Source organism: Microtus oregoni, unplaced genomic scaffold (genome assembly GCF_018167655.1).
Source record: "Microtus oregoni isolate MIOR12 unplaced genomic scaffold, Mior012 000140F_ref0000409, whole genome shotgun sequence".
In the NCBI taxonomy this organism is placed as follows: Eukaryota; Metazoa; Chordata; class Mammalia; order Rodentia; family Cricetidae; genus Microtus; species Microtus oregoni.
Window position 1 is genome coordinate 856304 of NW_024544790.1, and position 14237 is coordinate 870540.

The 14237-nt window shown below is 41.0% G+C and overlaps 1 protein-coding gene across 10 annotated transcripts in view; it reads left to right on the forward strand.

Annotated features, from left to right (window-relative positions):
- LOC121444770 (ralBP1-associated Eps domain-containing protein 2) overlaps positions 1-14237 on the forward strand; it is a 282845-nt gene that overhangs the window by 239542 nt on the left and 29066 nt on the right. For all 10 annotated transcript variants that reach the window (XM_041646677.1, XM_041646682.1, XM_041646685.1 and 7 more), the window contains one exon: positions 12318-12401. In XM_041646677.1, coding sequence (XP_041502611.1) covers positions 12318-12401 — 84 coding nt within the window. The remainder of the gene's footprint in view (positions 1-12317; positions 12402-14237) is intronic.

Genomic DNA, 14237 nt, shown 5'->3' on the forward strand with positions numbered 1-14237 from the left:
GCAGGCATGTTTCATTGGTGGCCATCCATTTCCACTTGCACGTTCTCTGTATTCTCAAATTTATTTATTTTTGACTTTTGGAGACAGTGTCTTACCATGTAGCCTTGGATGGTCTGGAACTAGCTATGTAGATCAGGTTGGCCTTGAACTCATGAACTCTGCCTCTTGAGTGATGAGATTAAAGGCATGCATCACCATACTCAACCATATTTATGTATTTTATCTTATGCATATGAGTGTTGGTAGCATGCTTGTCTCTGAAGCACATATGTGCCTGGAGCCTGTGGAGGTCAGAAAAGGGTGCTGGATCCCCTGGAACTGGAGTTGTAGATGGTTGTGAGATGCCCATGTGTGTGCTAGGAGTTTAACCCAGGTCTTCTGCAAGAGCAACAAGTGTTCTTAACTGCTGTGCAATCTCTCCAGCCCCCTTAATTGTGCATTCTCAGCAGTGCTAACTTATTTTATAATTGCTTCCCAACTATTCCATAGTTTTTGTAGCTCCTTGTTGATAAACTATTCCTAATTGAAAATTTAAAGCCATTTTCCTCTCATAGATAAAGCTCATCCAGAAAGGGCTGTGTCAACCCAAATATGGACATTTAATAGTAATAATATTTAATAGTAAGAGTATTAAATAGTATCACTATTAAATAGACATTTGATAGGAATAGCTTGACTGTGTACTAAAAGTGATTAGAGAGGGTACTATTCTAATACTCCATCACTCAGAGACAGCAATGGGGGAGAAGCAAAAAGGCTTTTTTAAGGCCTCATCAGGAGATGCCTTTGAATTGGGTGCCTGTGCCTGTTTGGGCAGTCAGGAAGCTTGCATAAGGCATCTTTATTCAATTTATGGGCAACCCAACTCTCAAAAGAAGCCTGCCAAAGACAACCGTGTCTGTGAGGACTGTGGTATGGATTTCACTACAGGTGTGGGATAGAGAGAACGATGTGCAGACTCTGCTCAGATCTCTCTTCTGTTAATAGAAATTGCAAACAGAAGAAACCAAACCTCAATCATGGTTAAAAGCTTGATTTATTTTTTTATCCCCCAGTAAGGTACCCCTTTTAGTTGTAAGAACAGGCATGTTTCATAGGTGTCCATAATCCAGTGGGTTTTCACAGTCCTTAAGGGGTTCAACCATGTGACTGCTGAACCCAGGGTTTAGTTCATAGTTGTTGATTTTACCTATCACTGAAGTATGTTTGGGGACTTTGGCAGTGTTTCCCCTGGGGTCCCCCAGGTTGGATTGGTCTGCTGTGAGGCCACTGTGGTGGAGGTAGCCATGAAGTCTGAAGGTTTACAGGCACTGTGTATTTTAGTTTCTCCCCTCCAGTACTGATAGGAATAATATCCAGTGACACAGATTCAGGTTGTGGATAGTTTGTGGCTTTTACTCTAAACTGGAGCCAGCATGTTCTCTCTGTAGGTTTCCATCTCTTCAGTAATGGAGAAAATGTGCCTTACATTGAAATTGCTTGCTGTTTACAATAACTGAAACTATGCCTGAGAAATCAATTGTACTTTTAGCCCTAATAGTAGGTGCCATTATTGAACAGTTATATAATTCTGCTTAGCATTCTGGACAAGATATTCTGCTTAATCCTCACAGTGCTGTGAATTAGATAGATTATCCTCATTTTGCTGATGAGAAAACTACAGCTTAGAGAGGTCAAGAATGTGACCAGGTTACACACTTAGTAAGAGCACACACTGGATTTGACTCCATCATGGGTACCCAGTACTTACTTTATTCTGCTATTCCCATTGCTTCTTGTTCAGTGGCACACAGAGCAGTGTTGAGTTTGTTTCTGTCTTTTTCCAGTTGTTGATTGCAGCACTCCTTGTTTGATCGCAAGTAGGCTAGGCACTGGGAAGATATAACAAAGGAAGGCACACATTATGCTTTCCAGGACATTACAGTTCAGTTCTGTTTCACTATTTTGCAGGTGACTTGGGTTGTGGATTCTAGTAAAAATTCTTGTGAGTCCTTAGATGCTCTGGAAACTGGTATTGGACTGATAGGGTTTGCTGTGGCTATGGTGCTGCTGGCTGTTTTTTTTTTTTTTATCTTCTATGTTTAGGTTTTATCACATGACTTTCTGGTGGGGCTTTGCTGAGCAAAGATGTAGCCAAGTTAAAATCAGGCACTCACTGACATTTAGGATGCTGAAATGATGCTGAAAGATTCCCAGAAGGCTGCTGCAGCTTTGCCCAGTTATCTCTCTGGAATGTAGCTCTTGCTTCTGGGATCTTCAGTATTAAACAAAGCTTGAAATTCTTTTTTTTAACCCTCCAATAGCATGTAGGGTCACCATGTATCTATACCTTGGCAAAGTTCTGCAGTTAAACTTCAAAAATAAAATTGGACGTTTCTATTCCAAAATCGACTTTTAAACCAAATCTTACTACTGATTGCACTTACAGAGTTTCATGACTTACTCTTCCATTCCATAGATAAGTAGCTGAGCAAACAATTCAGAAGCTTAGTCAGTCATTACAAGAGCACACGTGGCCCAGTCCTGACTAGCATCTTGGAGACTTGATTTTCTCATCTCTTAAATGAAAAATTTGATCCATCAGTGGCCTCCAGTCAGTCTGGGCTGGCTGTGTAAAAACCACAGTGGGGCTTGTTAAAAATCTAAGTTTCTAATACTCTACTCCTAGGAGAATGCTGATGAGGAAAGCCTGCAGTACTGTCTTGATATCTGTAGTTTATTAAACTTCCCTAGATAATTCTCTTCTACCAGCTTTATTTGGGAACCACTGGGCTGGAAGATGTGGAATGTAGCTATGCCCAGAGCAGGCTCTATATATTTGAATGAAACATGTTATGAGTCAGATGATGGAACCTCTGCCTGGTAGAGGGGTTGTGTTGCGTGTAGCAAACCTTAGGCTCCCACTATATGGCTTTCAGTTCGTATGAAATGTAAGATAAATTACTCCAATGCAGGATGTGTTGGTCTGGAACCAACAACTTAAATTCTGGGGTAAAAAATTTGCTCAAGTTTTTGCAGTAACCCAGGTTGGAAATGTGATGAGCACCTAGGCTCAGATGTGGGACTAGGACCTTTGTTAAGTTAGCTTGCCTCAGTGGAACAAGAATTGTATTGTATTGTATTATTATTTAAAAATTCACAGATTGTAATGCCACATGATTGTTTCTGTGTTTTAAAGTTTATTGTCTTATGTTTATGTGCGTGTGTATGCATGCACATATATGTATATACGTGCATACCCTATATTGCACATGTGGAGGTCAGGGGAAAACTTTTGGGATTTGGTTCTCTCCTTCTAATATGTAGGTTCTGTGGATTAAACTCAAGTCATCCAACTTAGTGGAGAAATTTCTACTGGCTAAATCATCTTGAAGGCCTCTATTATGTTTTTGACCAGGGATGGACTATGGGTACCTTTGTTAGGATTACTATTTGCTATGATGAAACACCATGACCAAAAGAAACATGGGGAAGAAATTGTTCATTTTGCTTGCATGGCTACATTACTGTTTGTGGTGGTTTGAATGAGAATGATACTCATAGGCTCATATATTTGAATGCTTAGTTCCTAGTTGGTGGAACTGTTTGGGGAAGGATTATTAGGTGTGGCCTTGTTGAAGGACGTACATCATTGGGAGTGGGCTTTGAGGTTTCATAAGCCCATTCTGGGTCTTAGTCTCACTCTGCCCACAATTTGTGGATCAGAATTACGGTTTCAGTTGCGGCTCCCACAGCTTCTCTGCCTGCCTATTGTCATGCTTCCTGCCATGATGGTTATGACTTTGTCCTCTGAAACTGTAAGCAAACCCCCCAGTTAAATGATTTTTAACATAAGTTGCCTTTGTCATGGTGTCTTGTCACAGCAATAGAAAAGTAGCTAAGATGCTATTCATTATCAAAGGAAGTCAGAGCAGGGACCTGGAGGCAGGAACTGATGCAAAAGCCATGAAGGAATGCTGCTTTTTGACTTGCTCCTTATGACTCACTCAAGCCTCCTTTCTTATAGACCTAAGACCACCAGCATAGGGGTGTTCTCACCCACAATCAGCTGGAGCCTCCCATATCAATCATCAATTAAGAAAATGCTCTACAGGCTTGCCTGAAGCCCAATCTTATGGAGGCATTTTGCAAATTGAGGTTCCTTCTTCTTAGATGACTCTAGCTTGTGTCAAGTTGACATAAAAAACTAACCGGCACCGTGGGCCATGACATTGAAGTCAAATGGTATGTTCTGAATTCATTCCAGTAATTCTAGTCTCAGTGTTCTCAAAGTATATTCCATAGAGCATTGCTTCTGCTGGATACTAATAGGAATAACATGAAAGAAGTAAATGAAGTCTAAGAAGTACTGTGGTTAAGCAGAGGCAAGTGGCTTCCTTTCCCTCACAGCATTTCAGAGCATGGAGTATATAATGTGTTCCATGAAGTTTTAAGGAAGAGATAGGCAAGGTGATGCTTTCCAAGCTGATCCTTATATATTTTCTTTTTATATCAAGGGTTGGCAAACTATGATCTATGGCCAAGTCTATCCATCATCAATTTTTGTAATAAGGTGTCTTGGAGCACAGCTATGGCTATTCATTGTATTGTCTGTGGCAAAGTAACAGTAGAGACTGCTGTCCCCTAAACCTAAAATATTTACTGTTTGTCCCTTTATGGGAAAAGCTTGCCTGTCCCTGCTTTAGACAATTCATGGATTAATCCTCCCTGGGTAGCTGCATTAGGGAGTTACTGCCACAGGGAATCATGCGGCTTATTCTAGAACCGTGTTGTGCTACATCTGCTTAATTATATTTAGTTGTTCTATGCCCATAATTTTTCTCTTGCTTTGAGCTATTTTTGCTCTTAACTATTTACCCATCATCCAAGGTAAAAACTTGAGGTTCTTATTTTGTTCTTTTCTTTCACGACCATATTTCATCAGTCACCAAGCATGTATCTGGTTTCTAGTCTAAATATACTCATAACTGCCTGTTCCCATTCTTGTCTACCTGGCTTATTTTATTTACTTATTGTTTATTTTAGTTTCTTGAGCTTTGATCTTGGTAGATAGCCCAGACTTTCTTTGACCTTGCAGTTTCCCTTTCTCTGTCTGAAGTACTGAGATCACAGGTGTGTACTACCATACCTGGCTGTAACACGGTTTACATAACACTCATCTCTTGTTTCCTTTTCTTCTTCAGTATTATAATCGAATTTGCTTCACTCAGTTGCTTCCTTTCCACTCACTGGATCCAGAATAATCTTTTGAAAATGCATAGCAAATCAGGTCACTCTCTACAATAAAGTCTGTCAGTAGCCCCAGTACCCTTGGGCTAAGCTACAAATTCTCAACATTCACAGATATGGGGCTAAGTCTGGCCAGGATAACAGGAAGTGCTGTGCTGTTTCTTAGGGAAAGAAATGTAATTTAAGAAATTAAGAATTTACTATAAAGATTAGCCATTCCCACACTTCTACCTCATGCATTGTAGAAAAGCATAGAAGTGGGTAATAGTACCGAATATGTTTTAGATAGTGCAAGTTCATGTTCTATCCCTGCCAGCCTTCTTCTCCCATACTTTCTCCTTGCTTTACCCTAACCAGATCCTAAACTCTGGAACATTAGATCACCTTCAAAAAAGGAAACTAGGCCAACTAATATGTGTAACTGTCTCTAGACAAGGAATTTGGGAGTGGGTTGGTTGATTATGTGACTCACAGTCTCCCTTGAAGTTATTGTCAGGATATCAAGGAGGGATGGTCAATTGGGCTGGGGGATCCACTGCTAAGAGGTCTGTTGATAGGACACCTCACTTCCTTGCTCAGATCCGTGTTCGGACTGCTTGGGTGTCCCTCATGATATGACAACTGGCTTCCTGCAAGGCAAGTGATCCAAGAGTCAGAAAGACACACAAAGCCAAAAACGAACAGCAGGGAAAAGTGTGTGTGGACACTTGAAGTCCTCTCTTCTGGGATCATACTGTGTAGTGCCTCGTGTCAGCATCCCTAGAAGCATGGCCTGAGGTGAAGATTCTTAGAAAGGGATTTATTAAGGGAGCTCTCTTCAGGAAAAATTCCAGAAAGAGAAGAGGTAAGCATGATGAAAGGGAAAGAGCTAAGTCTGCTCTACACAGGGGGATTTGGGAACATAAATTACATCTCAGAGTTATCCTCTTTGAGGCAGGAAACTTGCCTTTCTATCCATCTACAAGTGAGCCATTATCTGTGAACTGCTGAGGGTGGGGTTGGGAGGCAGGATTCCTCCATTGAGAAGATAACAGCTGTAAGACCTTAGTAGCCAGCACTCAGAGCAGCTAGTTGGATGGGTGTACCATCTACATAAAGCTGATCTAAGCAGGACACTGTGGAACCTTTGACAGCCATTTGCCTCCTTCGTATATCCATACTTTTACCATTGTCCCTGGCATGCCAAAGACAAAAGAAATCTCTGTAACTGAATAGATGAATGCACAGAAATGCTTAGCCTCTCTGGGCCGATGGCTGTTTCTGGTAAGTCCACTGAGCAAAGGCCATATTGTCTCATCAGTCATGGTAATGCAAAGTACCAGGTTAATTTTTCACATCCAGAGTAGTATCACGTTGTTATCTAATGAGACGTTTTCATTGCAAAATTAAAATGAAAATATTTACATTTGTATTAGAGGAAGAGGAATATTAACATTAAAACATTGTATATATGTAGTCAAAAGCCAGTGGCTGGGAAGGTGATAAGCCCCATTAGGGAAGCTATTGCTGTTCTTTTGTTTAATGAACATGCATGCCTGTCAAATTGCCTGATAAAAAACTATGTTTATGACCATAGATTAGTGCTACTGTCAGCTTTGGTTAAAGAAGGTACTTTTTTTTTTCAGTGAGTGGTGGTTAATACAGAGATTTATAACTGGTCAAAGTGTTGAAAATAGTGACTGTTGAATGTGCAGCCCTAATGGGACATCTACAGTACCTCCTACAGGGCTTATGAGACATCACAGGAGAGAAGGTGGAAAGAATGGAAAGCTGGAGGAAGAGGGGGAGTGGTGTGCAATGCTGACTTCCAGATAGGACATGGTCTTTGCACCTTCGAATCACTGAATTTCCAACTATCTGTACATGACCAGTATACAGCTAGGCCCATTAAAATCTGTCACGGCAGGGGAAAGAGCTCATGAAGCCCACCTAGCAGTCAGTGTGACTGCAGATGGGAGAGATTGTCTTCAGTGTGCTAGCAGTGCCTGTGCTTTTATAAACAACCCTAATTAATCTCAATGAGGCACCAAAAAAGAAAAAGAAAAACAACAGAAAGACAAATCCAAAAGTAGGACTCATAAGGAAGAAGAAAGGATCAGTGGAGTGGAAGGGAGACAAGAGAGTGTAACAGGGTAAATGTGATCAAAATACATTATATATAAACATACATTATATATATATATATATGAAAATGTCATAATGAAACTTGTTATGTACAAGTAATATAAACTAAAAAGTTATGAAATAAAATGTTATATGTATTATCTATAAATACATATAAATATGTATTTTGAACCTTTGCCTGAGTTTCAGTGACTTGGCTCTCTGCATCCTGACTGAGTATATGTTGCTTCACATGGAGCCTTGAAAGCAAGACTTCTGTTTGTAATATCAGTTAGAAACCAAATATACACTGCTTTCAGTAGGGTTGGGAGTTATAGTTCAGCTCATACAACCAGGACTTTTGGACAAAGCCATACTGCTGTGGGAGTAGACACTTTCCCACCTACGCTTTCTTGAATCCACAGAGGAAAAAAACAGCTACTGAGGAATTCCTGATTCCATGCACCACCATTCTTCCAAAACTGAACATTTATAGCAGTGTGAAGAGATAGCAAATGAACCTGCCCAGTTTATTCTGCCACTCAGCTGCAAAGCCTGATGGGAGGCTCATGCCATTTTTGTGAAGGAAAACAGCACAGCTTATTGAGATGAGACAGTTTTGCATGTATAAATCTCAACTTCATTTTTTTCTTTTTTAAAAAAAGATTTATTTATTTATTTTATGTGTATGAGTTCTCTATCTGCATGTATGCCTACATGCCAGAAGAGACATTAGCTCCCACTATAGATGGCTGTGAACCACCATGTGGATGCTGGGAATTGAACTCAGGACATCTGGCTAAGAGCAGTTGGTGGTGGTCTTAACTACTGAGCTATCTCTCTAGTCCCCATCTTTAATTTTTCTTACCACCGAGCTAATTTTATTTCCCTGTGCCATTTTCTGGCACCTACCTCCCCAATTCCTATGCTACATCCTTTGTGAGATTCATTCCGTTGACTACTCAGTATACGAACCCATTTTGAATCAGTCGTGAGGTAACAGAAGGTGGTAGGGAGGTCCTTACCTAATATTATGCAGTCATTTGTTCTTAGTCCTAGAGCAGGAATGCCTGGGCCACTGCATACAGTTTCAAGAAGGCATATTCACAAATGGAAAAGCGCCATCTCAGGCAAATCTTTCCACCTCCTCAGCTTGCTACCTGATAGCTGCTTATTTTTAGGGGGCAGTAACAAAGAAAGTATACTATATCTGCTGTGCTCACAATCCTCATTTATGTCAAAAAGGTCACTTTGTCCTTTCCCTCAGTATTTCCATAAGGAGACTCACTTATCTCCACAGGGAATTGGTGGAAGACACACTTCTCTGTCTGCTTTGCAGTGGGAGAGAACTGGAACATCAAAAGTCAGAATACCTGGGCCTGCCACTCCTCCTCTGTTTTCCTGCCTGCTGGGATTTGTCCCTGAACACCTGTGGTCCCTGCAGGGGCATGCATGCATAGACTTGGAGCCAGAGCATATACCTTCCAAGTAATAAATTGCCAGTGACAGGCAGGAAGGGACCTCAGGTTCGAGATGGATTCTTCATCAGAAGCCCTGTATTTGAGTGGATAGTGAGGTCCCCACTCAGCTGCTCAGAAAACTGACATTTGACTTATGGATCTTGGAGTGTGACTCAGAACTCCCAAGGACAAGGAAGTGAATGCTACACTTTCCAGACTGCTGAAAATGTATGGAACTTCACTTGAACTTGACATACCTGAAAACAAGCTCTCCTCTTTCTGCTTGTGGTGGTTTGAATAACAATGGTCCCCATAGACTCAAATGTTTAAGTGCTTAGGGAGTGACATTAGGAGTGCTGTGGCCTTGTTGGAGGAGGTATGGTCTTGTTGGAAGAAATGTGTCACTGGTGGTACACTTTGGGGTTTCAAATGTCCAAGCCGGACCCCGTGGTCTTCTCTCTTTCTACTGCCTGCTAATCCACATATAGAACTCTAAGCTCTTTTTCCAGCATCATGTCTGTCTGTGCACCTCCATGACTCTTGCCATGATGATAATAGATTAAACATCTGAAACTGTGAACAAGCCTCAATTAAATGGTTTTTCTTTTATAAGAGTTGCTGGTTCATGGCATTTCTTCATAGCAATAAAACCCCAGCTAAGCCACTGCTCCTTCTCAGCTTCCTCTCTGAGAGACTGGCCTCAGTCTTCTGTGGTACTCCAAGCTAAATTTCTGCTTGACTGAGTATATATAGGCCTTTGTGACTTTTCTTTGGACCTACCTCTCTTGCCATCCACACATCTTGTAGCTGATTGCATCATACATGTCACTCAGACCTCAGATGAAGCATTACGTACTCGGTCTTAACTGTTCTACAAGAATGCATGCTCCTATAATCCCCACTCTTCTCTACCACATTGCATTGAAACATGCATCTTTATTTATTTGCCTCTTCCACTGAACTTCCAGATGGTTGTAAGCAGAGGCAGTGCCTTGTTCATCCTTGAATGCCAGCATAGCCAGTCAACAGCAACTCTCTGATATATAATGCCTTTCATGAACAGCATTGAGGCCTGCAGGTATCTGAGATGTATTGTACCATGGTAACGAGCCTAGCTTTAGAATTTGAGACCATGGTAACAAGCTTAGCTTTGGAATTTGAAACTGGCCTCAGACCTTGCATTTGTATCGCCTTTGGGTGAATTCTTGACTTCTTTAATTTTGTCATCAGTAGTCTGGGGATACTAACTACTTCTTAAGGCTGTGATGATGTGACATAATTCATGCAGAACACTTGAGCAATATATGATGCATACATAGAGTTCAGTTTGTCATAGAGTCTAATCAGAACAACAGCAGCAGCATGAATGACACAACTGTCCCCAAGGGAAGGAGAAGCTGTAAGAAATACATGGAACTTGGAATCAGGCAGTTTGAATGCTTTTATATAATTTAAAAGAGGTAGAGAATTGTTTAGGATAAAATGCAGGAAAAAGGACTGGAGATATTTGATAAAAGAGTGCATGCCTCCTATGTGTGAAGCCTTAGGTTCAATCTCCAGTGCTGTAAAATAACTAAATAACTAAATAAATAGGCCGGTGAGTTGGTGCAGTGGGTAAAGGTGGGTGCTGCCAAACCTTGCAGACTGAGCAGAATCCCCCACAACTCACATCTTGGAAGGAAAAAACTGATTCCCACAAGAGGTCCTCTGTGGCTTCCACACATGTACTGTGGCCCATATGTATATGTACAAACAATAAATGAATTTAATTAATGAAAAATAAGTACAATTCAAGAGTAGATGGGATTATCTTGGGAAAGAATGAACAGGGGAAGGAAACTGAGTCAAAAGAACAAAAGACAGAGAACCCCAAGAAAGTCCCTATTTCAGGGCCAAGAGCAGTCAGGACAAGAAAGGGAGATAGAGTAATTACAACTGGGAGATTGTCACTTTTCAGCCACCTGAGGTTACCAAGGGTGCTATTTTGGAAAGTAGGTAGATGAGGAGAATACAAGAAGTGGCCAAAATCTGCTACTGTTGGCTCCCTGGGAGCCAGCCTGTTTGGTAGTGCCACTGGAAAGAAGGCACACTGTAGAAGGCTAGAGACAGCTGTGTGAGGAGCAGAGTGGCAGTTGGTTGTGCTACAATGTGTGTTTTTGTGGTGTGAATTAGTTTTGGAGTAAACGAAAGACTGATACCAGTGAAATGTGGGAGTCACTTTACTCCTTAGTAGCTGGTTTTCTCATCATGCTAATGTTTTCCATCACTGGTTAATAACAGCCAAAAGCAAACTACTCTAACACAGCTAAGGCAGCAAGCCCTGGGGACACAGGGAGCCTTATGTAAGGCCCATTTACTCTGTGTTCCATTTGGCTATGTGCTGTGTCCTGAAATGCTTAAGGGGTAGCCCTCATCAGTCTTTGTGCACCCAGTAATCAACCTTTCCAATTGCTGTGCCCATTACATATATCCTTCCTTTTTAAAGGTAAATGGCTATATTTATTAGAGTGTTTTATTTCTTTAAAGATTTACTGTGTGTGTTTGTGTGTGTGTGTGTGTGTGTGTGTGTGTGTGTGTGTGTTTGTGTGTAGGTGCGTGCAAAGACTAGAAGAGGACATCTTCTCTCGTGGAGCTGGAGTTATAGATGTTGTGAGCTACTTGGTGTGGGTGCTGAGAACTAAATTTCAGTCCTCTGAATATGTAGTTCTTAACTGCTATGCCATCTCTCCAGCCCATACAGTGTTTCATTATTAGGAATTTAATATTAAAATTATGGGTCTTTTATGGTGCTGATGGTTTTTCTCAGTGCTCCTTAAGTTATTTTCTATCCCTTTTTCTGTAAACAGAGACTGTTCATTTCCCAGCCACCCAGACTTAAATAATCACACAGAAACTTTATTAATTATCACACAGTTTGGCTGATGTCTTAGGCATATTTCTAGCTAGCTCTTACATCTTAAATTAACCAATTTCTATCCATCTATGTGTCACCACAATGCTGTGGCCTACAGATAGGCATCTTTCTCCTTCAGCAGCTACATGGCATCTCTTTGACTCCACCTACTCTTGTTCTCTCTCTCTCTCTCTCTCTCTCTCTCTCTCTCTCTCTCTCTCTCTCTCTCTTTCTGTTCTGATTTTTCACCTGGCTTTACTCTGCTGAGAATTGGCTCAAACAGCTTTATTCATCAACCAATAAAAGCAACACATGTATGCAGAAGGACATCCCACATCATTCCTCCTCTGATAATTTTTATAGTTTTTGTCAAGTATTGGGTTTTAAGAAATCTATATGTGAAAATATATGAGATGATCATGGTTCTTTTTCTTGAATAATACTGGCAGGAGATGTGGAAGGGAATAGCATGGTCTTTGGTGGAGAATTTTGCCCAAGCATCAACAGACTTAACTGAGCTTGCCTGCCTCTTAGTCTTGATCAGTGTGACTTGGTCTCTCCAAGTGACTTTTCCAGAGTGTGTTTTGTCATATGTTTACCTTATGTATGCCTTCTCTTTGATCTTTCTGCAGTCTGAGCCAGTGTCTGAAGCTGACTTACACCCTCAGCTGAACAGAGCTCCTTCCCAAGCGGCAGAAAGTAGTCCAGCAAAGAAGGTAAGAGCAGCAGAAAGAAATTGCTGTGCTGGTATAAAAAGTATAAAGACCCACCTCTGGGCTTCTTACAAGTCTACCACTTTAAAGTTTCCACCCATGTGAATGTGACTGATTCACAGCTCTGAAGCATGAATTCTTTCTTCAAATTAGGATCCTGGAGGTTCTGGGGCTGGACTGTGAATGTCCCTGGCAGTTTTGACTCCCCTCAAACTTCTAGCTAAACATGGCTGCCTTGCTTTGGGCAAGATCAAAAAATGTGGAGGGCCAGGAGAGATAGCTTAGAGACTGCTCTTGCATAGGAGCTGGATTCAGTTCCCAACTCCCATATGGTGGCTCATTGCATTCTGACTTCTGTGGGCACTGCATGCATATGGGACACATACATACACTTGGGCACATACATATAAAATATAAAAATAAATATTTTTAAAATGCGGGAAGAGCTGGATGGCTTTAGTAAGACTTCATACATCTGCTAATGAGGCAGGTTAGTATAGAAATAGCTTAGAAACTTTGGACTCCACTTGGTTTTGGATATGCACACATCACTCACCCAGAAACCTAGGGCTTTTCCTTGCATCAAGTTTCATGTATTCCCCACTTCAAACAATGGCATTAATTACTTCTGCCTTGTCATTTATTTAGTAGTTATTCTTTTGTGGTCAATTTCCTTTGAAAAATGCCCCAGAGCATATCAGGGATGAGACACAGGGAGTCCATCTGGGCTGAGCTACTTTTGGATACATGTGCATTAAAGCAAACTGTGTCTTCAGCATGAACTTTTAAGGAAAACCTCCTATTTACCATCTTAAGTCTATGCATGGTTGGGCATGCATACGATTCAAATCAGATGTATCATAGAAAAGCACATGTATAGTGAGAAAAAAGGCTAATATAACTCAAGCCTGCCAATCAAATACAATCCTCCATATTATACCCCTTAGCAACCAACTTCTCTTTCTTTTGAACCTCATTAAAGAGAGCCCCAAACATAGCCTGTTGTTCCTGGGGTCTCTAGCTCAAGTAGCCAGTGATTCTTCAGCAATTCCCATACTGTTCAATAATGAGACTGACTTGTTGCCTGCTATGCTTTAAATCTCTTTAAGTCAAGCTTCTTGCTGCTTTGCCATTTTTGTGATCATTTAAAAATTCTTTGAAGAAGACACCAACAGTCTGAGACCATCTAGTTCAGACATTAAAGACCCAGTTAGCACCTCCTGTGTGTGGAACACTCTTCTCTTCTTGGTACCATGATTTATTTCTAGTTTGTTCTTCTTTGTTGTTGTTGTTTAATTAGTTTTTAAAATTAGCATGCAGAGCAGTAAGTGGCACTATCACATTTCCATACGGGTTTGTTTTTGTTGGTCCCCCTCTCCTTGTTCCCCACCTGCTGATGTTAGGAGCTTTTCTTGCATCTTTGCCACCTTTACTTGCCTGGCCATGTCGTGGGGCCCCATGTTCTCTGCACAACTAGCACTACTCACTAAATATCATGTTCCCCATTTCCTTTCTCGCCCTCTTCTTGTTCTACAGCATTGTCTCCTAGGCCATTCTCTTAGCAAAGAGAGTGGACCCTGGCCTTGCAAGGTGACATAGAACCCTCTAAGGAAGCAGATCAACTGTTTCGTTGAACACATTGACGTTTTTGTTTAACTTCATGTAGTAATCATGAGTAGGAGAATGATCAATACATGACTAAAACCATTACAGACTTTGAAATTGTCTATCTATCTATCTATCTATCTATCTATCTATCTATCTATCTATCTATCTATCTATCTATCTATCTATCTATCTAACATCCTGACCACAATTTCTCCTCCCTCATCTCCTCTC